At 37.2% G+C, this 23,050-nt stretch overlaps 1 protein-coding gene across 10 annotated transcripts in view; it reads right to left on the minus strand.

Moving 5' to 3' along the window:
- Nucleotides 1-122: 122 nt before the first annotated feature.
- Nucleotides 123-23,050, minus strand: part of MGA (MAX dimerization protein MGA) — a 183,196-nt gene continuing 160,268 nt past the window's right edge. For 8 of the 10 annotated variants that reach the window (XM_041743172.1, XM_041743171.1, XM_041743173.1 and 5 more), the window contains exons 16-24: nucleotides 21,151-21,438; nucleotides 19,457-20,970; nucleotides 16,122-16,252; nucleotides 12,822-12,873; nucleotides 10,276-10,482; nucleotides 8,668-8,779; nucleotides 8,155-8,388; nucleotides 6,893-7,066; nucleotides 123-5,641 (exon numbers count right to left, since the gene is read on the minus strand). In XM_041743172.1, the coding sequence (XP_041599106.1) occupies nucleotides 4,365-5,641; nucleotides 6,893-7,066; nucleotides 8,155-8,388; nucleotides 8,668-8,779; nucleotides 10,276-10,482; nucleotides 12,822-12,873; nucleotides 16,122-16,252; nucleotides 19,457-20,970; nucleotides 21,151-21,438 (3,989 nt within the window). In that variant the 3' untranslated portion in view covers nucleotides 123-4,364. The remainder of the gene's footprint in view (nucleotides 5,642-6,892; nucleotides 7,067-8,154; nucleotides 8,389-8,667; nucleotides 8,780-10,275; nucleotides 10,483-12,821; nucleotides 12,874-16,121; nucleotides 16,253-19,456; nucleotides 20,971-21,150; nucleotides 21,439-23,050) is intronic. The other 2 variants (XM_041743176.1, XM_041743178.1) reach the window with 1 other exon arrangement.

Raw genomic sequence — 23,050 nt, forward strand, 5'->3', positions numbered from 1 at the left:
CCTCAGAAAACAGTAGTCCCAGGTCCAGTACCAATAAAAGCGTTATCTGTCTCCAAACTAAGTAATTGCCAACCCAACCCCCAAATGCAGTTGACCCTTACATAAGTATTTCACCATCCATACACTATTTCACTTTTTATTCTGCTTGTATATGTCCTCAACATACATGGTTGTCAGATTCTAAAATCATAGATGTCTAGAAATAGATGCATATAATTGTCTGTTTTGCACTATGCTCATTAGATCAGATTTTAAAATTCACCTAGGCTTAACATGCAAAAAGGTGCAATTTTAAGATCCTGGAAAACTAACAGGCTGGAGTAAACATTTGCTCATCAGTACAAATATTTATTGAGCACCTTTACATGCAAGGCACTGTGGGACAGCTGAGATCAACGCTTGCAGTTGGAAAACAGGATGGATCTCAAAACAATGCTTCCAAGACTGCTTTCGTATTTAACAAAAATCTCTTCTAACAGTAGAGTTTGCAACGATAGAAGAATTCAGTAGAGCTTAGATTTGTCTCAAAATTCCCAAATCATCCCATGGTTTAGCCGCCTCACTCTCCACGCACGCCTCCATCACACTATTACTCAACACTTATGCATCTCTGTAGAGCAGTTCAGTCATACTTAATATACAATCATACCTCAGTTCAAGTTGTATATATCAAATTATTCCCCTCTTAGTTTCAAAAATGCATTTATTTTTGACTTTTTCTCCAAATGGCAGTGAGAGAGTCTGTATAACTGTTTTAATTTTCTCTGTATCCAGCCATTTGCCTTCACGTAGTATTTCATTAGAGATAATACCGTAACATGAAGATTTGATGCCCTTACAAGCATTTTCTTCAAAATCAACAATTATGTGCAAGTAATGTATTCAGATTCTTGTTTATCCATCATTCTCTATAAAAGTACCCGAAAATGTGCTGCCTACTCTGTGCATTATTTTTTCATCCGGGCGTGAGGAATAAGGGTTATCACCATTTTTCAGACCCGTCTTCAAAGTGCATTTGCCACTCAATTCACCCGATCCCATTCAATTATCTTAACCAGTATAATTAGAAGAGGGAAAAAACTAAAAACATACTACTAAACACTGCCACAAATAATATATGGATTATCTGCCTTAACATCTGTGTTCAAAACATTTTCAAATTTGTTACAGAAGGGCTTCTCAGGTATTTCATCCATAGTTCTAGGGGAAAACCCTGCATTTACTATAAATTTACCCAAAGTAATTGGTGTGGTTTATATAAATGGACTTGATCTATTCGTGATCTTAGAGTAGTTTCAATGTCTAAAGAACTCCTTTAATAAAATTTTTTTATGAATCAGGATACTAGTTAGTTAACATGTACCTTGCTTTAAGAACATTTATTGTCCTTAGCCCCTGAGACTGTGTTTATGTCTGGTTATTCTCTAAGGTAACATGTGTATTACCTTGCACACATTATTATGAGGCTAGCCTTTCTTCACTGTAGAACTTCTTGAGACAAACACTTGCTGTCAATTTGTATAAAGCTTTGGAAGTCTTCATGTAAAACATGCTACAATTAGCAAAAATCTCCCCCAAATGGCATGTCAGAAACTTTGAAAACAGTAAGGAATTCCTATGATAAAATTACTTCAGTGACACCTCTCTCAAATGACTCAGGGCATTAGATTTCTCTGCTTCAACTCAGCACAAACCTCCCAACACCAAATCCTGCTTTAATTATTATAACTGATTTATTTATTTCAAGTTATAACATTCTGCCTTCCACTCACCAAACTTCTGTTATGTCTAAAAAAATAGTCATTTTTCAAAAGCAGAAAAGGAAAGATATATATTTAATATATAAAAGAAAAGGCTAAATCTGACATAATTATATTCTTAAAAACATTCCATTTATTTACAGATGTATAAAAAGGCGAATTATTGGTCTACTGAGATCATGCTTCTTATAGTGTTAGGGTGAGAGCTCACTATCCTCCCAATTTCTCAACTCCTCTCACTCAACTACATCTTTCATAATCACACAAGTCATTTTCATAGATCAGTTTGTCCTGGGGTAAGGTTAAAGGGTAGGAGTTTTTGGAGATTTGAGACTTCTGTCAAGACTGCAGGATTGTTCTGAAGACTGAGCCCTCCTTCAAATTAGCCCTCTTAAGGTCTTGAAAATAACCATTATCTTGGGAGTTCGTAATGACATCTGCAGCCTTTCTTAAACACTGGAATCATCATTTCCATCTTTGTACAACAACTCTTATGTCAAATATCTTCCCATCAAGAACGATTAATACCTGTTTATTTTCTTCTAAAAAAGGGATCAGTGTTCAGAATCAGAATGGTCCTTTTCCTGAGGATTATTCACTCACTTGCCTTCTCCTTGGCTGACCCTCAAAAGCCGTAACAAGAGCCTTGGGAAGTCAGGAGGAAATGTGAGGACGAGGCAAGCAAGTTAATAATGGGAAACTGCTATACCTGGATTAAAGTACTAGGATCTCCAAGGACAATTATTAGCAGGGGAGACAGGTGCTGGACTCCTTGGCTAAGGCATTGAATGAAATCTGCTGGGTAAAGAGTGGTAGGGATCATGAGAAGCTGACAGGCACTCATTACCTATTTCAAGCTTCTTCAAAAACCTTTAAGGGAGGGAAGGTCGAATGCTGATGCACAGGTCTAGAAAGGCAAGTAGCAAAAAACCAACAAAGAATTTGCTCTAACTGCAATTTGCAAAGGAAATTTTTCCACCCTTTTACAATCTGCTGATTACCAGAGATACTAGAAAGGGTACCAACCATGGAAGTACTAATTCACTGGCTAGAACCATTTCAAAGCTGGTCTCACAGCCTACGTCTGAAGATATGTTGAGTAGGATTTGGCATAAAGAAGGCGGGGGGGGGGGGGGGGGAGGCGGGGGAGATGCAGAAGAAATAGCATCACCTAGGCACAGCCCAGGCACTGGAAGCTCTTGTGTTAGTGTTTCACAACACAAGCAAATCCTGTCAATGAAGACAGAACAGGGGTTACATTCCAAAATATAATTATTTAAGAAAGGCAAAATGCAGCAGCTAAATCCCAATCTATACATTTTCAGAATAGTGATTCTTGCCCCCAGGAGTTTCCAAGAGACCCCTCAAGTGCACCATGATTATTTACAAACTAGATAGGAAACATCATTTCTATACTCAATACAAATCTCATCTTCTAGGTTGAAAACTTCAGCCTTTGAGAAATCTATGAAAACAACTATACAAAAATATAAATATCTTTATCTTTACAGGCTGTCAGTCCTTCATACCCTGACAGCTAATGAGTGAAAAAGCTCTACAGATCATTGAATCCATGGTAGCAGATAATAAAAAATATATCTTGTGATTCAAATACTGCCTCATTTCCCTGGTAAAGAGTGCCTACTGTGACTTTTCTTTTCTTTACATCCTGTGCAGGTAATAGTGAATGAAACCTTCAAGCACCAGGAGGCTGGTTTGATTTAGGAAACATCCAGCCCCACAATTTTTGTTTTGGCCACTGTCTCTGGTCTGGGCAGGGAATGCTTTTCAGTTTAGCTGTCTCTTGAGTGATGGGATTTGTGAAAAGGGGAGGGCTCCCTCTATGCCTACTTCCAAAATATGCCTTCCAGGTAGAAATCCCTGGTACTGTGAAATGTCTTTTCAACACCCAGACAGTAAGGGAGAACTAGTACTTTCCTTAACATCTCAAAATAATCACCTTTGTAAAAGCATTCCTACTTTACCAGAAGGCTTGGATTTATAGTTGATTGAAAAGATAAGGGAATGGAAGCTACTTGGGATATGAAAGAAGAGAAAATTTTGCTGAATGACACAAAGTGTTTCACTTTGGTATTCCATGGTACCCATCCTCTCTCCCACTACTCTTGAAACACCAACTAAAAACTCTCTCTTCTGAATCCCTTCACACAAGTGCATCACATTCCTTGGATTTCAGGCTTAAACCACTTAAAACAACAGCTATCCACTACAGTTCAGCCCATAGCAACTCCAAAGTCTCAAGCAGCTTTTTCTCTGGGAGGGAAGAACTAGGAACCACTATGGACCTAGAGTCTTGTTATGAATTCCTTGGGTAAGAGGGGCACCTCGTGTTCAGTAATGGATCACATCTTCTTAGAGAGGATGAGGAGACCCAGCACCACAAGTGAGGTAACACATTTTAACATGATCAGAATTTCATAGTAGTAATTTCTAATACCGAGGTCAGCACCCTACCCCCCCTTTCTCTACCATCATCCACCACATCAAAGTCAAGGATCACAGTTCCATGACACAAATAAACAGATGCCTACAGAGAAAGGAGGTTTCCCTCATAGCCTGGCTTCTGCCTGAGGACAAGTAAGTTCATTTCCCTGCAGAACTTGGTGAGGCCCCAGAGTTGCCCAATTTGGCCACAACAGGTGCCAGTGTAGGCATCACCTTGCTCTCCCGGCATTCCTGGTCATTCCCTATTAAGTTCATTTTGTGTCCAACCGATCCAACTTTGGCAGCTACAGGTGCCAAACAAGGCATCACCTTGAGACTCTGACCATCTGCATCACTAGAAGGATTAGCTACTTTTAAACCTAGAGGTGCCAACTTTGGCATAGGCCTCCACAAAGTATCTGTGCTGCTGTTCTCTACGCCAGCCTTCATGTGTAGGATGGGAGGCGAGGACACACTTTCAGGCTCTGCAGGGATGCCAGAAGTACTCTTCCCTCCATCACTGGCTTTCCTGTGGGAAAGGAGGGAATCCTTTATCTCAGAGTCAATAACAATCTTAAGGACATCTGGCTCAGAGGCTGGTTCAGCAAGCTGTTTTTCAGTCTCAGAAAAGTCATCATCTTCCAAGTGCAAGAGGAGAGGACTGACAGAGTCATTCTCCCTTTGCACATCAGGCAACTCTTTCAAACCACTTCCCAAGTGGCCAACCTGGAAAGTTGCTCGGTTACCAGAAGGAAGCTTACTGATAAAAGCCCGTCGAGCATCCCCTGTGAACTCTGTATCCATTGAGCTGGGCAGTTCAGCCAGGCTAACAGAGTCATCATTTAGTTGCTGATTAAGAAAGGCAATCTCATTGAGTAGAGAAGTCAGTGTCTCATCAGTATCATCCTCATCTTCCATGTTAGTTAGTAGTTCACTGGGATCTAGCGCTGCTTCCTCTATAGCAGATGCTACCTTTCTCAGTTCCATCTCTATACTTGAGTCTTTGAGATCTTTCATCTTCAATTTATGAAACGTAGACTCCTTTGGCTTTGGTTTCTCCCGTCTAGATTCACACTCTTTCCACTTGTATTGAATACCTCTCGCTTCACCAGAAATCTTTTTGGGTAAGAACTCTTGTGCTTCTTGCATACTGGAAACATCAACTATTTGTGGAAAACCAGAATCTTTATTTGCCAGAAAAACTGGTGTTGGACCCAATGCCATTCTGCCATCTCTATGGTTGCTTCTGGAAGAGATTCTACCTGAATCTTCAAAGGAGTTATCATCATTCCTGATAGTACTTTTCAGGTGGTCAGATGGCTTGCCATCAGGAACTTCATGAGAATATTTGCTGCCACCCATATCTACCAAACCTCCCTCTGTGGCCAATGATGTCACATTAACAATTCTTGGCATCATAAATAAATCGTCGTTTTCTGGGGGAGGAAAAAAATTTCATTTAGATCTACGTGGTAAGCATCCCTCTCTCATCCCACCAACCAGAAATCTCAGAGAGTTAGTCAAAATTCACCAGTTTACTTTGATCAAGAAGATGAAAGAAGTATTAGCTCTTCAAATTATGGACCTAGCCTGGGACGCCTAGGTGGCTCAGCGGTTGAGCATCTGCCTTCAGCTCAGGGTGTGATCCTGAAGTTCCTAGATGGAGTCCTGCATCAGGCTCCCTGCATGCAACCTGCTTCTCCCTCTGCCTCTCTCTGTCTCTCTCTCATGAAGAAATAAAATCTTAAAAAAAAATTTATGAACCTAGCCTAACTAAGTAAAAAAGTAATAAGTAAAATCTAACAAAAGGACTCTACTATTCTTTGTTCTATTTAATTATTTTACAGAAATGCTCCCCAGTGAACTCTTTATCCAGAGGCAAACCTACATCTTGATTCTGTTCACCAAATTAACTGCTACTCTGAGGGTAAAATGAAGCCCTAGAGGCAGCACTGTAAAAGAAAGGATGACCCCACCAGAATGAGTTTAGTAGTAGTAGTAGTGGTAAAGATGGCCCTTTTACCTTTTTTTTTTTTTTTTTAATTTATTTGAGAAACAGAGAGACAGAGACATAGGAAGAGGGAGAAGCAGGCAGAGGGAGAAGCAGGCTCCATGCAGGAAGCCCGATGCGGGACTCGATCCTGGATCTCCAGGATCATACCCTGGGCTGAAGGCGGCGCTAAACCACTGAGCCACCCGGGCTGCCCATACTTTTAACTTTAATAGAAATTTAGGTGCCTAGAACCTAAATCACCAACTGAGACTTCCTTTTCAATTCTACTCCTTATCCCCAAAAGAGAGTAGTGCTCAAACTGAATCAGGCTGGCAAAATAGGAGTCCACCATCTCCGAATATAGCACAAAACTGGTAAATACCAACATCAAAAACTAAAACAATCACTTCTCATCTTCCTTTTACTTTCGTATCTTTTCGATGTTTTTCCTACTTAGAAATAACTAAAAATCACAAAATAGTTCCCAATCCCAGGTTAAAAAAAAAAAAAATCAACAGAGCCACACATGTTTGAAAAAGAAAATGCAAATATAACAGATCTTTATCATTATGGCACACATTCAAAGGCTTTCTCTGTTGTGATATACCAGGGATAATTCTTTTTTGTCTGTTTTTTGTTTTTACCAGGGGTAACAATTTTTCATTACCCATAGAGGACAACACTTACAACATACCTGATTGAGCCATAGCACTGGTGGCAACTTGAGGCTTCAGATCTGATTCTAAGAGAGGAGAAACAGTTACCACTGGTCCTGAGAATAAAGGACCTTTTAAGGTGAGCAACTGCCCTTGCGGAGTCATCACGATGTTGGCAGAGGTGTGTGGAGTGTTAGAAGGTGAGGTATTTTCTGTAAGGAGAATCAGAAATTAGTTAAAAATAAAAGATCTTCAATTACACTGATATAGCCTAAGAGTCTAGGAGATATCTCTAAAACCACACTCTGACTTAAAAGGCAAGAAGTAAATTTCAAATGTAGTTGGGGTACTTCAACTAGGAATTTACTTTTTGAAGCACTTTTCACTACATAATGGGTTACATTGTCCACTGATTCTCCTAAGGCATAGAACTTATGTTCAGGAAAACCCAACATGGAACCATTTTTTCCACGGAATGGTTCCAAAGGTCTTGACAGTGAATCAGGATGAAGGCACACACAACACAATTCTATCCCTACGCTTTCCTTTTTTTTCTTTTTTTTGCTTGCTTTCTTATATAGCTCTAAACAAAGTACTTCAAGTTTCTAGCCCTCAAACTTTGTTTTTCCATCTATGAAATGAGCTGAACTAAACTAAATGATCATTAAAATTCTTTCTTAGCAAGTTTAAAACTAACTCATATTTTAGTATCCCTCAGTACTTTCTTAGATTTCCTGGTTCAACCTGGGCAACCCAAAAAGTAAAAAAGATATACTATTCCATAAGGGTAAAACAAGTTACATAGCCTCACTTCCAAAAATCAATATAGAAGAGAACAACTTAAAACCAATTTACTTTGTTCCTGAACAGCAATTCGTTGATTGACAATCTGATGAACATGGAGCCTGACTCAACAAAATTAAAAAAAAATTTAATTCCAAATTATTATCTCAACAAGACAAATAAAGACCCAAACTTCCTCAACTCATGAGGAGAACTGCAAGGAAATCGAGTTCAGGGGTAAAGTATGAAAGATGGCAGCTTAGAAAAATAACTCACTGAAATAAAATAGCATGACTACTATCAGAAGTAGGCCTTACAGGCTACCATAACTGGTAACTAAAATCTAATGTATAATGTAGTTAATGTATAATGTTAATGTACAATGAGGTTCTTTTTATACAACCTATCTTTAGTTCATTTAACTAAATCTAGAATTGTGGCCAAGAGAAGACTCCGTCCACTGAACCAAACTGATATTCACCTATACGTTAAGGAAAGCAAAAAATGTCCCTCCTACCTGTGGCCTGGTCTCTTTTTCTGGAAAGAATCAAAGGTTTCCCCTTCCTGTTATTTATAAACATTTGTCCAAGATCTACAGATGATGCAGAAGATCCTTCCTGCTGTTTGCTAGTTCTGGGAGACACTTCAAACTCATCTGATCCCATCTTCTTTTTTCTTTTTTGTGCCTCTAGTGCTTGTTGTTTTGCATAAATATACTCTAGCTTCTTCAGGACCACTTCTTCTGTCTTACCTATAAGTTGACAGGGAATAAATTGCCACTCTTTATATGACCCCACATCATAATGAGAAATAGAGTCAACTGAAATCCAGTTGATTTAACTATATTCCCCAAAACTATGGAAGGCAAGAGTGATTATAATCCACATGAAATGTCCCACCAAATTAAAATGTAATTCTGTTAACTCTAGGAACCAAGCCGTAAACTAAGAAGTATCTGAAAAATCTACGGAGGATTTCCCTTCAACTAAAGATGTTACACTCATTACCAGAGATCATTCACAAATCTCACCTGAAAGAGATGATACTTTCCGTATCAAAATATTCCGTTTTCGAGTCAGAAGATTTTTCTGTCCTATCAACTTGTCTGCCTGATCTGTTAGTCCCTGAATTTCGCTGAATGCCTAGAAACAAAAAATTATCATGTGAATCAATTTGCTCTTTCTAAGAACAGGTAAGGCCTACACAACTTCTTCAATGAAAAAAATTTAATCTAATACTGTAGAAAACTTTCTACTCCCATTTAAAACCACTCTTAGCGGTGCCTGGCTGGTTCAGTCAGTTGAGCATCTCTCTTTGGCTCAGGTCATGGTCTCAAGGTCCTGGGATCATCCCAAGTCAGGCTCCCTGCTCAACTGGGAGTCTGCTTCTCCTCCTCCATCTGCCCCTCATTCCCCACCCCCACTTGAGCACTCTGTCTCAAATAAACAAATAAAATCTTTAATAAGTAAATAAAACAATTCTTAATGCTTATTGTTAAACTATAGGAGGTTTTCCGACTTATACTTCTAAGAATCATGATTATTTCCAAAGAGCATCACTGAGTGTTTCACAAGTGTTTCTACTACAAGGAGATATAAAACATTTCACACTGCTTAGATTTTAATAATCAACTTTAAAATCACCTCCTAGGGGATCCCTGGGTGGCGCAGCGGTTTGGTGCCTGCCTTTGGCCCAGGGCGCGATCCTGGAGAACCGGGATCGAATCCCACATCGGGCTCCCAGTGCATGGAGCCTGCTTCTCCCTCTGCCTGTGTCTCTGCCTCTCTCTCTCTCTCTCTCTGTGACTATCATAAATAAATAAAAATTTAAAAATTAAAAAAAATAAAATAAAATAAAATCACCTCCTAGATTAAGTAAAATCTGGCTGAAATAACTGTTCTAGATGGATATGAATGCTTGCCTTGTACTCCTCCAACTTCTACTTAACAGTAATATAAATGAAACTACCTTAGATACTTCAGATCTTCTTTTGAAATGACTGGCAACTGTTAAAAACTATGTTAAACTATCACTTATTTTGTGCTTTTCCCTGTGGTAAACTATTCTACAGGTGCCTGGGTGGAGCAGTAGGTTAAGCATCCAACTCTTGGTTTCAGCTCAGGTCATGATCTCTGGGTCATGAGATCAAGTCCCATGTGGGACTCCGCGTTCAGCATGGAGTCTACTTAAGACTCGCTCCTTCTGCCCCTCCCCACCATTTGCTCTTGCATTGTCTCTCTAAAACAAATAAGCAAATCTAAAAATATATATATAAAATAACTGGCAACTGTTAAAACTATGTTAAAATATCACTTATGTTATGCTTTCACTGTGGTAAACTATCCTAAGTGCTATCGAGAACACCAATGTAAAGCGATTGTGGTAAACAGAGCTAACGAGTGTTTCTGACTTAATGGTGAAGATAGGTAGACTGGCTAAGAACTTGACATACTACGTTGACTTATCATGAGGGCTTTCCCCCTTAAGAGATTTGTTGGGTGTTCACTCGTCCACATTCATATGTTAAAATACAAGTGCTACTTCAATCTCTCTCTTAGGGTGAAGATTCTTCAGATTATCTTTAGAAGATTCTCTTAGTCAAATTCTCATTTGTGGGTCATTTATAGAGAACACTTACCCTAGTGAGAATGAGACTTTTGGAAACCTTGGAAGAATGAAGTAATCCCAATGTAATCTTCAATTTCTCAAAGAGATCCCTCATTTCACCACGCCGGCGACGCTCATTGGCAGTGTGTGTCCGGCGATAATAAGCAAAAGCTTCTGCTTCTTTCTGTAGTTTTTCACTCCAGTAATCAGGCTTCAGTTTTAGAGGAACTGGTGGAGCCTATCCAAACAAAAGATTGCCACCTAATTATCTTTCATTTGTACCTGTGCTCTTCCTCCATTCCAAAAGACACTGTTCCATACCAGATACCTACTGTCTTCGATCTGGACTATTCTTTTTTTTTTTTTTTTTTAAAGGAACCTTAGTGTCCAGTGAAACATCTGGACCATTCTTAACAACCTCTTGAAAATGGTCAACTATCTGTCTATCCTTCCTCCAAATCTAGTAACTTCAACAGTGTAAATCACTTCCCAGCTCAAATTTCAGTGGTTCTCAAATGAGGAAGAATTCAAGGAGAGGGAAATCTAAAAAAAGCTTATCCATATAATTTATTATTAAAACTTGTTTCCATGACACAAATCACATGAAAAATTTCAAAATCTTAACTGATGGAAAAGAGGTTTAAAATTTTCTTAAATGCCTTAAGACCCTTCACAATTTGGTAATTGATCAAATGCCTTTCTTCCTAAATCATCATTCTCTCCAACCATTCCAAAGTGCTAGAAGTTTCCAAAACACCCTATGCAAGCAATCTCACATCACCCTGCCATTACAGACTGTTGCCTGAACTTATCCCTCCCACTCTATCCTCCAAAACTTAACATCTGAAAGTCAAACTTTGTGTTTTTTCAGGAAAGTCTTTCTTGGCCATTATTATGCCATAGGCTTTCTCTTATTTACTTTCATTTTTAGTAATTATCTACTAAAAAAAAAAAATAGATGCACATAGGGTTTTAAATATGAACATTTGAAAAATTTATAATGAAAACCAACTATGCCCTACATTTGTACCTAGACACTTAAAAACAATCACTTTGATTCTTTTAGAGGCTTCTTCTGGTCCTTAAATCTATAGTCTAGGTAAAAAAAACAGTAATATAAGCTTATTAATCTTTTCTATTTTCAATGCTATCTACTTTCTGCTATGCAGAAGATTTAGCTCACACCACTCTAACATCTCACAATTCAATCTTCCTAATATAGATACATCATTAATTTTAATTCTTTATTGATCCCTTTGCAACTTGAAAATAATTCTATCTCAATTTTTCATTTCATCAACACTGTATCTCTTTGTAAAATAAGGATATCAGCACTTGTATCCTTCATTTCTTCTTTCCTCTTTCACCTCCCAATTTGTCATTTCTATTTACACATTTTTCAAGATAAGTCTTCCATATTTTATTCAGATTATGAAAGCTTGAAAAAAAATTAACAGTGGCTACCTTATATCAATGTGAATACTACTCATATGAAGTGAGTCATAATTACATTCTGTCTCCTATATAGTTTCTTGGTTTTGTTTTCCCCCTCTGATGTTTCTAATTTTTTTGACACTATTGGCCTTTATCATAACCCTGATAGTACCCGAAAACTTGTATATAACATCATTGTCTTTCTAAAGTCAAACTCCTCGTGCATCGGTATAGTATGGGAAAATAAAAGATACAATAGAGAAACTATCAAGTTTAAATATAATAAGATACTACAAATGATTTGTATATAATAATGAGGGTACAATACAGTGGGGCTTATGTATATAGGGTATTACGAAAATTCTTACATCTGAAAAATGTTTTAGAATGAATGAAAAAAATAGTGATATATGCAAAATGATTACAGTCATGTAAATATATACCACCCAAAAACCAGACCAAACCCAAACCAATCACCCCAGTGTTATCTGAAAAGACTTGAATACCACTCTCTACCTCAACCCCATCTCCATCACTGTTTTATTACTTAAATTAAAAAGACGGAGTAACAAGTAGAAAATGGTTTAAACAACCAAACTCTCAACCATTCTTAGCCTAAGAATAAAGGAAAAAAACTTTGCTTTATTATGGCACCATGGTCATATACTGAAATACATCACGAAAATCAAAGAGGGTTCATAATATACTAGCTATGTGAATTGCTAGCCATCATTCAGGGAATAATAATTAATTTTTTAGGTCACTGAAAATCATGAGCCTAGACAAGAAAAAACGCCAGCCTTTTTTCACATCACACAATTAAGAGTATAGGATTAGTTTTCAAATAAGCATTATCAATTTTCATCAACTCCATGGCCGTTTTTTTTGTTTTGTTTTTTAACTCCATGCCCATTTTATTTTTTTTCTCCATGCCCATTTTAATTCTTCTAAAAATATTCTATTTAAAAGTAGAGAAGAGGGGAAAAGCATTTTAATAGTAAAATTTCATTAAGAAAAAAGGTTATTTTAACTCATTGGTAAAAAAGAAAAAGAGTTAAGACAGTAAATGTTATTTTAAATCCTAATGACAAATATTATCAATTTTGTTAAGTGAGTAATTGTCATTAAATATATCGTAAATACCTTTCGACTTCTTTCAGCAGCTTTTTCATCTGTAGACATGTGGGTACGGCACCTAGGTAAAGACAATATTTTCCAATGTCTTACTGAAATTCAGTAACCCAAGACCTATTTCACAGCTACACTAAACAAAACCATCCCAAATTGTTTACAGTATAAACAGCTTCCTTTTGCCAAAGTCTGATATGTGGCAATAAGATTTATTTCAACAGTATGCTTTTTTCTCTAAGTATACAAATAGTCCCTAAAACCAGAAATTATTTTTTAATCATGAAATATTTTATATATACAAAATTGTATAAATAAAAATGTATAATGAACATCTGGGTGCCTAGCACTTAGTTTGAGAAATAAACATTTCAAATATATAGTAGATCCTTTTTTTCCATTTCAAATTTTTATTTAAATTCTATTTAATTAACATACAGTGCAATATTGGTTTCAGGAGTAGAATTCAGTGATTCATCAGTTACATACAACAGTCAGTGCTCATCATATCAAGTGCCCTCCTTAATACCTATCACCCATCTAGCCCATTCGCCACACACATTCCTCCATCACCCCACCCCCATAGGTTCTCTAAGAATCTCTTAGGGTTTCACCTTCTTTCCTTTTTTCTCTCCTCCCATATGTTCATGTTTTGTTTCTTAAATTCCACATGAGTGAAATCATATGGTATTTGTCTTTCTGACTTATTTTGCTTATCAGCACAATACACTCTAGCTCCATCCGTGTGGTTGCAAATGGCAAGATTTCATTGTTTTTGGTGGCTGAGGAATATTCCATTGTGATATATATATCTGGCTTATATATATGTTACACGTTTTTGATTTGTGTTATTTTTATGGTATGTTACACACACACGCACACACACACATGTATACACATCACATCATCTTTATCCACTCATCAAAAAAACCAGATCTATGTGCAGCCCACCCCATCATATTTTCTTCCTTTCTTCTCATAGGTGAAGATTCTCAAAATAAGGGTGTTTAAAAAAAAAAAAAGATTATTTATTTTGAGGGAGGAGGGGAGAGAAGGGAGAGAGAAAATGGAAGAGTATGGGTGGAAGGGCAGAGGGAGAGAGACAATCTCAAGCAGACTCCTTGCTGAGCAGAGAACCCAACATGGGGCTCTATATTATAACCCTGAGATCATGACCTGAGCCAAAATCAAGAGTCAGACATTTAACCAACTGAGCCACCATGGTAAAAATGAGTTTTTACCATGCATATCTTTGTAGTTTTACTAGGAATATATGTATCCCTAAACAGAAAATATTATGTAGCATTTTAAACATTATATATTATAGTATATCTTTATCTGATTTCACTCAACATTATATCAGAGACAGTGATACACACAGTTCTAATTCAATCATTTTAACTGCTATACAGTGTTCCAAGGTGTGAAATTTCCAAAATTTACTTTTCAGAATTCTAAAAGTTGTTTAAGGTTGTTTCCAAATCTTCTCAATGGCAAACGATGCTACAATGCATAGTCCCATACATGGCCCCTTGTACATATGTGTGAACTTTTCCAGATACATATATCTAGGAGTGTAATTGCTAGGTGGAAGAAAGGTGTGGAAGTCAACTTCAGTCATATCACACTACTCTCCCAACTGGTTTTAACAGTTTACACGTGTACCTGCAATATGTTTCATTGCTCCACAATGAGACACAACAGCACGATCACAAATCACAATTTTTGCCAATCTTATGGATGTGAATTAAATCACTGTGGTTTAATCTGTATACCCCTAATTACTTGTGAGATTAAATAAATTTATATGTGTTTACTGGCCATCCAGGTTTCCTCTTCTGTGAACTGCCTGTGACATCCATTACATTGTTACCTACTCCATCATTTTCTTACTAAACAATTATTTTACATCCTTGCTACTAATACTAATCCTTTGTCAAACATGTACTGCAAATATTTTCCTTATAGTCTAAGTTTTGCCTTTTCACAGTTTTCATGGTGTAATGAGAGAAATTTTTAAATGTTTAACAATCTGTTCCTTTACAATGCATGCTGTTTGTGTGTTGCTTATTCTTGGCCCTGTATTCTCTCAGTCCACTGAAATGGTATCTTTCCATTTACTGAATTCATCTTCAATGTCATTCAGTAACATTTTATAAGTTTTACATATTTTTGTTACTATTGTAAATGATATTTTTAGATTACATTTTTTTGTTTATTGCTATTGCTCAGAAAATCAACTTTAGTATAATCAACATATCCGGCAATAGTGCTAACCTTAAGTCTAATTAATTAAATTGTTAGAAGATTTAAACCCTTTCAACCTTAACAAATAAGCAACTGAAGTAGCCTCCAAACAGCTGTGGAATGAAGAAAATTAGACCTATTTCCCCATCCCTTGACTTTCTCAGCATCATCATGGATGAAGAATTACTCCATTACTCTTTCTCATTGCTGTTTTACATGGTGGTTAACAAGATAACAGGAAAAGCATGTCTGGCACAAAATAAGGACTCCTATCTTCTTTTTCCATCTTTTTCTCTACCCCAATCCCTAATCAATACAAGGCTTATTAATTCCATTAATACTTATTAATGGAATAAACTTTCCTAAGTCATCACACTCTATTTTCATCTCATCAACTAAACACATAAAAATTTTCCTATCTCACCTGTTCAATCAGTAAAATAACCAAATTCAGAATTTTTTTTAAAGACTATTCATGAGAGAGGCAGAGACACAGCCAGAGGGAGAAGTAGGCTCCCCACAAGGAGCCTGATGTGGGACTCGATCCCCAAATGGGGATCATGCCCTGAGCCAAAGGCAGACGCCCAACTGCTGAGCTACCCAGGCATCCTCCAAATTCAGAATTTAATGCCTATTCTTAAAAGATAAAGGAACTAACTTGTGTTGAGTAATCCACTTATGTCACTTATCCTAGTTGCACACATTATCTTATAAAACACTTCAAATTGAGGGCATTTTCCTCATTTCACAAGAAAAGAATCTAAGACTCATACAGATTAAACACTTGCCCGAGGTTAAATAGCTACAAACAAAACTAGCATTTTAATACCCATGTGCCAGGCTCCTCCTAAAGCACAGATTATTCACACTCACACACGGTCTTCTTGTAATAACCAAGGCAAGTGAATTACCTCTGAATTCCAGCTCCCTCCTCATCTACTAATCAGAAAAAAGCTAGAGGAATAAAGAAAGCAGATCAGTTACCCAAAGCTCCTAAGCAGAATATTTAATTTTGTTTATGGTCAGAAAACAACAATAACAAAAACCAAAATCCAAAGAATGACTTACGGCTGTTTGAAAGTCTGTGTCTGGGCAGCTGTGGTCTTCATGTGGGCAACATTAATTTCCTCAGAGAGGTCTTCCACAGTCTCAATGTCCACCTGTTCCTCATCATCCTCAATGTATTCTACACAGTTATTCTGAAATAAAGCATTCCAACAGTAAATCAAGTCAGGGAAGCAAATACACCTAAACTTTTCAATGCTCCCTTTGTAAAACCAACCAGGACCAAACATCAATTTTATACCATGAATATTGATGATCCTAAACTTGTTCATTATAAGAAGAAATTAAATTATGAAAACATATGCTTAGAGGGAACGAAGTACTACATTATGAATCATACATATATACTGAACAGACATCACTAGATTGAGTAGAGTCTCAAGAGGGCTGTATTGATGTCTAGTGGACAAAATTCAGGTACAATTATATTAAAGTTTCATAAATCTTAAGATTAAATAGCAGTAAAGTAAAATCTGGTGAAAGGGAAGGGGAAAAGAAGAAAAATTCAGGTTCTATTTTAAAAGTGCTTCCTGGGGATCCCTGGGTGGCGCAGCAGTTTGGCGCCTGCCTTTAGCCCAGGGCGCGATCCTGGAGACCCGGGATCGAATCCCACGTCGGGCTCCCGGTGCATGGAGCCTGCTTCTCCCTCTGCCTGTGTCTCTGCCTCTCTTTCTCTCTGTGACTATCATAAATAAATAAAAAATTTAAAAAAAAAAAAAAAAGAAAAAAAGAAATAAAAGTGCTTCATGGCTAACCCCGTATCACACACCCATAAAAACACACTCAAAGCAGATATGAGAACAGAAATATAGCTCAGAGTCAGTCTTCTAAGTGTTAATAATCCCACATGGGGAGCTTCTGAAGAATTTCAGGTATTAAAAAGCCTAAACTTACTGTACATCCTTATTACATTAAAAAAAAAAAAAAAAAAACTTGGGATGCCTAGGTGGCGCCGGACTCTGAGCAAATGACCCTTGATCTGGGCTTAGGTTGTGATCTCAAGCCCCGTGTCATGTTCCAGGCTCAGCGCGGAGTCTGTTTGTCCCTCTCCCTCTGCCCCTCCCCCATTCATTCTTTCTCAAGTAAGTAAAATCTTTTAAAAATAAAAAAGGCAATCAGTGAGCATTTATTGAGCACCTATCATGGAAACTCACTATATTATTTTACATAAACAGTAGAATATACAGATTATAGAATATGTGTGTGTGTGTATATATATATATATATTTAAAGTCCTCCTTTAAAAGTAGTGTTTAACTGTGCCAGAAACTAGGGAAATGTTATCTGTCTATAATAGTACTATACCTAAGAGGCACAACTTAAAATGAAGCATCCCAATCACCTTAATGAATTCCGTTTAAACTTGATGGAAAAATTACTTACCCCCATGAAATAATACGTTCCATAAGGCTGACAGATACTAAATGCAAGCCATCACTTATGTTCCCCAATTTAAACACAATTTAAACGATGTATATTAAATTTAAACAATGTGAACAATATATATTAACTCTAGGAAGCTAAATCGACAGAGTCCTGACAGAATCTAAAAAGTCTGAATTATAATGTAGACAGATGTTTTATGGTATTTAAATTGAAGAATGTCTCCCTACTGCATGGCTTTAATTGCAGGCTTTATAAATAATATCCAATAAACTTCACAATGGAGGATTTAAATTAAAGAGGCTACTCACTACTTTCCTTACACTATTCCAGTATAATGCTAATAAACACATGCACAAAAATATCATACGTGTCAGACAGGTACAGAAATACAATGTAAAATTTAGATTTTAGATATCATTTAATAAATTTGTCCATACTTTTTTTAAAAAGGCCACTGTACCTTTACATCAGATTCCCTATTAGGAAATCCAAGCAATGTCACTTTGAAGCTTCTGTTAAGTCAGTTCTACTGACAGCAATAGTTTTCACTGGTTTTAAAGTTGGACTGTCTTTGGTGTGATGCTTACCCAGGCTGACTTAAAATGGGAGATTCTGCAAAAAGCACAATATCTGCAATCTAACTCTTAAACTCAATGAATTCAGATTCATTAGCTACTCACAGGTACCTGTCCTCAAAAAAGGATGAGGCCATAGATAGAATATAAGGCAAAGTATATAGAATTATCTAATAGTAGAGCTAGATCCTCATTTTACAAGTGAGACAATGAGGTATTTCTATAACCAACACAGGAACATAAGAATATTTAAACATTTTAGAGCTTTAAAATACTAATCATTTTGTTGTCTTTTATCTGCATTAAGGCAGTTAGGCATTAACAGAGAAGGACCAGATAACATAGAGGCTGAATCTCATGAAGTGAGATTCTGTAACAACCAACTCCATGCAATCGCCACAGAGGGCCATGTTATCTCCATCTAATGAGAGGGACACCATTTAGATTTGAGGGCACCCTACAAGCAGCTGGCTACAGTTTTACATTAAACCCCATTGTCAGGAGTTTGCTAACCAGTCTGCCACCTGTTTTTGTAAATAAAAGTGTTATTGGAACACAGCCACACTCTTTCACTTACTATTGTTTATGGCTGCTTTCACACTATAACAGCAACTGAGCAGTTCCAACAGCAAGCCATTCAGCCTGCAAAGTCTAAAATGTTAACAATCTAGCTCTTTACAGAAAAAGTTTGTCCAACTCCTGCCCAGTATCATATCTGTTTCTCACTTAAATAAGGTTATAACCTTAAACAGGAAGACTGCAAAAATGGCTTCAGGAAAAAAAATCTGTAAAACTTAGAAAGGTCATATCACAAAGGAAGATGACCAAAAATTCTGAATATAAACTCTAGAAACTATTTAATTTTAGAAGGTAATTAAAAAGCAACTTAAGGCAGGGTGATTTTAAAATATTAAATGGTATTTTCCATTTTTCTCCAAAAAGAGAAACATCTTTCTAAATGTAGGTAGTTATGTCCTCTTCTAGTTCTAAGGTCACCCAATCCCTATTTTTTTATACATCTACCAAATAGGCTATAATCACTTCACACAGAAAATGTCGAAACAAAAAACAACTAAATGAGAGCAATGGGAATAGGACTTTCAGGATTCTTTTTTTAAACCTAACTTGAAAGGGACTATCAAGCATCTATCCCCCAAAAGCATAAGCCAGCCTTCCCATAATAGCAGGCAACTGTCAAAGAACAATATAAGCTCAGTAAATGTTACCTGACTGACACAGCCTAAAAAACTACAGTCATTTAATAATGATCTAAACCTAGGCATCCAATTCAGGTCTTAGTGATCTTCTGGAAAAGCTAAGGTCTCTAATAAATCATTTAAATTCTTGAGGTTTCAGTCACAACAAAAATGGGCTCACCACCTTTTCTACATCATCAACCTCCTCACTCTGGTAGTCAGAAACAACATCCACAATCTCATCAATAGAATCATCGGTTTTCTCATTCTCATCTTCCTCGTCCTCATCTTCCAAATCCAAAAGAGTCAAGTCAGCACTGCTTCGCCCACCCTTCTTCTCTTGTTTTGGTTGTATCTGTTCTGACAGCAGTAAGTGACCTTGAAAATGTCCTTCCCCTCTGCTCCCTTTTGTAGCTCTCCTCGGAACAATGGAGAAGGCTGTAGGACTAGAAATCCTACTCCAAGAATCACATTCAGTTTTTAAAACTCTGACATTTTCAGTAGTTCCACTTTTTCCAAGTAGATCAGGGATGCCTTCTTGTTGAAACATATCAGAATTTTCCTGACAAGTCTTTATTTCTTTAATTAACTGCTCATCTGCCTCTTTCTTGCATTCTTGTGAAGTTCCAACACATTTCTGGGTCAGAGGGCCCTTCAGGTGTTTTCTCCATCTCTCCCTAATATCGTCCTTTTCCAGAGAGTCACCACATCCCTTCTCCTTGCCCTCTGGCTGTGGAATAGATTGCTGCTCCACAACTTTGTTGCCTGATAATTCAAGTTTACTGTCTTCCTTAGAGATGATTGGAAATTCATTCGATTTTTTCTCTGGATTTTCTAATCCTTTCTGCTGTTCCACTTTTACATCACCAAGCTTTTTAAGCTGTACACTATTTACACTTTGGACTGTCACATTGCTGGCTTTTTTGGAAACAGTCTTAACTTCTAGGAGAGTCCGCTTTTCTTTGGAATTATTTTCATTTCTAACCCCATACTCTTCATCATCTTTATAGTCTTCACCTACTATGTGTGACCCAGTGATACAGGAGTGCTGAGAAGGTTTAACAGTTATAGGACCCTCTTCTGTAAGGGATTCTTCATCTAAATGATCACCCCCATCTCCCAAGGAATCATGTAGGATTTCTTCTGAGGCAGCAGCTCCTGAGTTTTGCTTTATTATATTAGCTTCAGAGTCTATAGCTTCTCCTGCTGACTGTAGAGTCTTCTTAGTGTCCTGCTGCTCTCTTTTCAAAAAGCTTGTTTCATCTTTCTGGTCTGCACTCTGGGACTCTCTCTTCATCTGAAGAGAAGCAACATGTTGAAGAATGGAACTGGGAACAGGCTTTTGTCCAGGGAGCTGCAACAAAGCAAAACTACCAGACTGGAGAGGAATAAGACTGGCTGTACCAACAGGCTGCCCTCCTGAGCTATAGGTTATTTTGGTTTCAGAGCCTGCTTTACTTGCAAAGCTTTGTGGTTCAGGAGGGGAAATCCTCAGGGTCAATGTACCAGACTGAGACACAAAACTAGGTCCAGAAGAAAGCAATGATGGTGCCTGAGTGATAACATTCACTGCTGGAGAAGACCCAACAGCTTGAATTACAGGATTCATAACAGAGAAAGCAGAGGATGAAGCAGAAGATGGTGGAGTCTCTGAAGGTTTGGAAGGAGTGGGTAACCGGATTCCCATCACAGAGCCTGGTAAGAAAAAAAATTTTTTTGAATTATTACCACTCCATATCAAGACTTCCAAGCATATGCTTTTCTTTTTGGACTGGTTAACTCAAAGAGACTAAGAAATCCTGGTGTATTAACAAGCCATATGGCCAAATGATTCGACAAAAGAAAAATTCATCAGAAAGATCTCCAATTTTATACCTGGGTTCCGAAACATGACAGGCTGTAAGTTGGGCTGGGTATTAGAGCCTCGAAGCTGATGCAAAGGGAGTAGCTGAACAATCTGCCCATTAGGATGCCTGAATAGATTCATTCCACTTGGGCTCCTAACAGGCTGCAAGACCATCCGATGCCCCTGAAGTTGTGTGTTTGGGACAGGTCTAAGAGTAGGAGAACCTTGCTGCACTGGAATCAGTAACAATCGAGGTCCAGTACGTTTCACTGTGTTAGAGACCTGGGGAGTAGCCACTGGAATCTGAGGGGCATTTTCTGAAAAACAGGAAATGGAAACATAGTATCAGAGAATTTCCCTTTAATACATGTAGGAAAAAATTATTATGACATAGGATTTGACCACATTACAAATAACCTCTAATTTGATTTATATAGTTGGTGAAATCCTACATCTCTATCATACATTACTTAATAGTCCTATGGCTGAGAACAATTTATCTTAAAACCAATTATCAACCAGACATTGTAGGACCTTACATTCAGAATGGTTTAAAAAAAAAAAAAAAAGGAAGAGAGAGACAGAGAGAGCTCGTGCATTAATCGTCAAGAGGTGCATTTAAAGAAACAATGCCTCTGCCTAATGAAAAACACAGGTCTTTAAATCTGGATTCTCATTAAAATTAAACAGGTCATTCTTGATAAAATTCTCTTCTTCAGGGATCCCTGGGTGGCGCAGAGGTTTGGCGCCTGCCTTTGGCCCAGGGCGCGATCCTGGAGACCTGGGATCGAATCCCACATCAGGCTCCTGGTGCATGGAGCCTGCTTCTCCCTCTGCCTGTGTCTCTGCCTCTCTCTCTCTCTCTCTGTATGACTATCATAAATAAATAAAAATTTAAAAAAATAGTTTAAAAGAAAAATTCTCTTCTTCAACCTTGTAATTCAGGTTGCTAACACTTACTAGAATTATGACTTCATTTCACAGGTCATACTCAAGTAAGATAAAGTCAAGGACTAAAAGTCATGAGGCATAAAAAAATTCCTTGGCTCTTAAAATTCACAGACAAATAAAGCGTAAAGATCTGTGGAAATTATTTTTCAGAAGGAAAAAAAAATACATACCCCCCAAAAATGGAATGAAATTAAGAGACATCAAAGAAGCAGGGAAATAAAGCCTGGTTAGGAAGAGGCAAAAGATAGTTTTAAAACAAACAGAAAAAGCAAAAATTTAATGCAGAAGATGTGAATTTAAAAAAATTTCAAACCATTAATAGCATCTAAAGACCCACTTTAATATTTCGAAGAGGTATTTAGAAATACTGAAGACATAGGAAAAAAGATTATGAGTAGTCTACAGATTTTTTGGCCATGGGGATAAAAAGGAGTAGCAATAATAGTAAGCAAAAAGGAAACTAACATTAACATTCAAATTAGTGAACTTAGTTAATATTATTAAACATTTTTATTAGTTTGTCACTAAACAGAAAAATCAAACAACCAACCAAATCAGTTTAACACGTGACATTCTATTAGATAAGAACTCATACCCACAAAATGTATCAGGTAAGCACTCTACCCACAAAAATATCAAACTTGTAAAAGGAAGTTATGCTCCTAACATTTACATGACAAATTATATATACGATCCAAAACTACTCTTAAAAATGAAATAAAATGCAAAGACCAAACTGTTCGGGGCAGGGCAGGGCGGGGAGGAGTATGCAATTTAAACAAAAAACATTTATCTTATGTGAATTAAAAAACACGTTAAAACATTCTTAATTTCCTGAACATTTCTATTCAAAAAACATTTTAGAGAGTGATTCAATTCCAAAGTACTCTAATTCAGAGAATGAAAGCAGCCTTTAGCACATACACTAAATATGTGATTATTTATTCACATGCAGGTAAGGGGAAGAAGGGAAAAGAG

This window comes from Vulpes lagopus, chromosome 2, assembly GCF_018345385.1.
Source record: "Vulpes lagopus strain Blue_001 chromosome 2, ASM1834538v1, whole genome shotgun sequence".
Classification (NCBI taxonomy): domain Eukaryota; kingdom Metazoa; phylum Chordata; class Mammalia; order Carnivora; family Canidae; genus Vulpes; species Vulpes lagopus.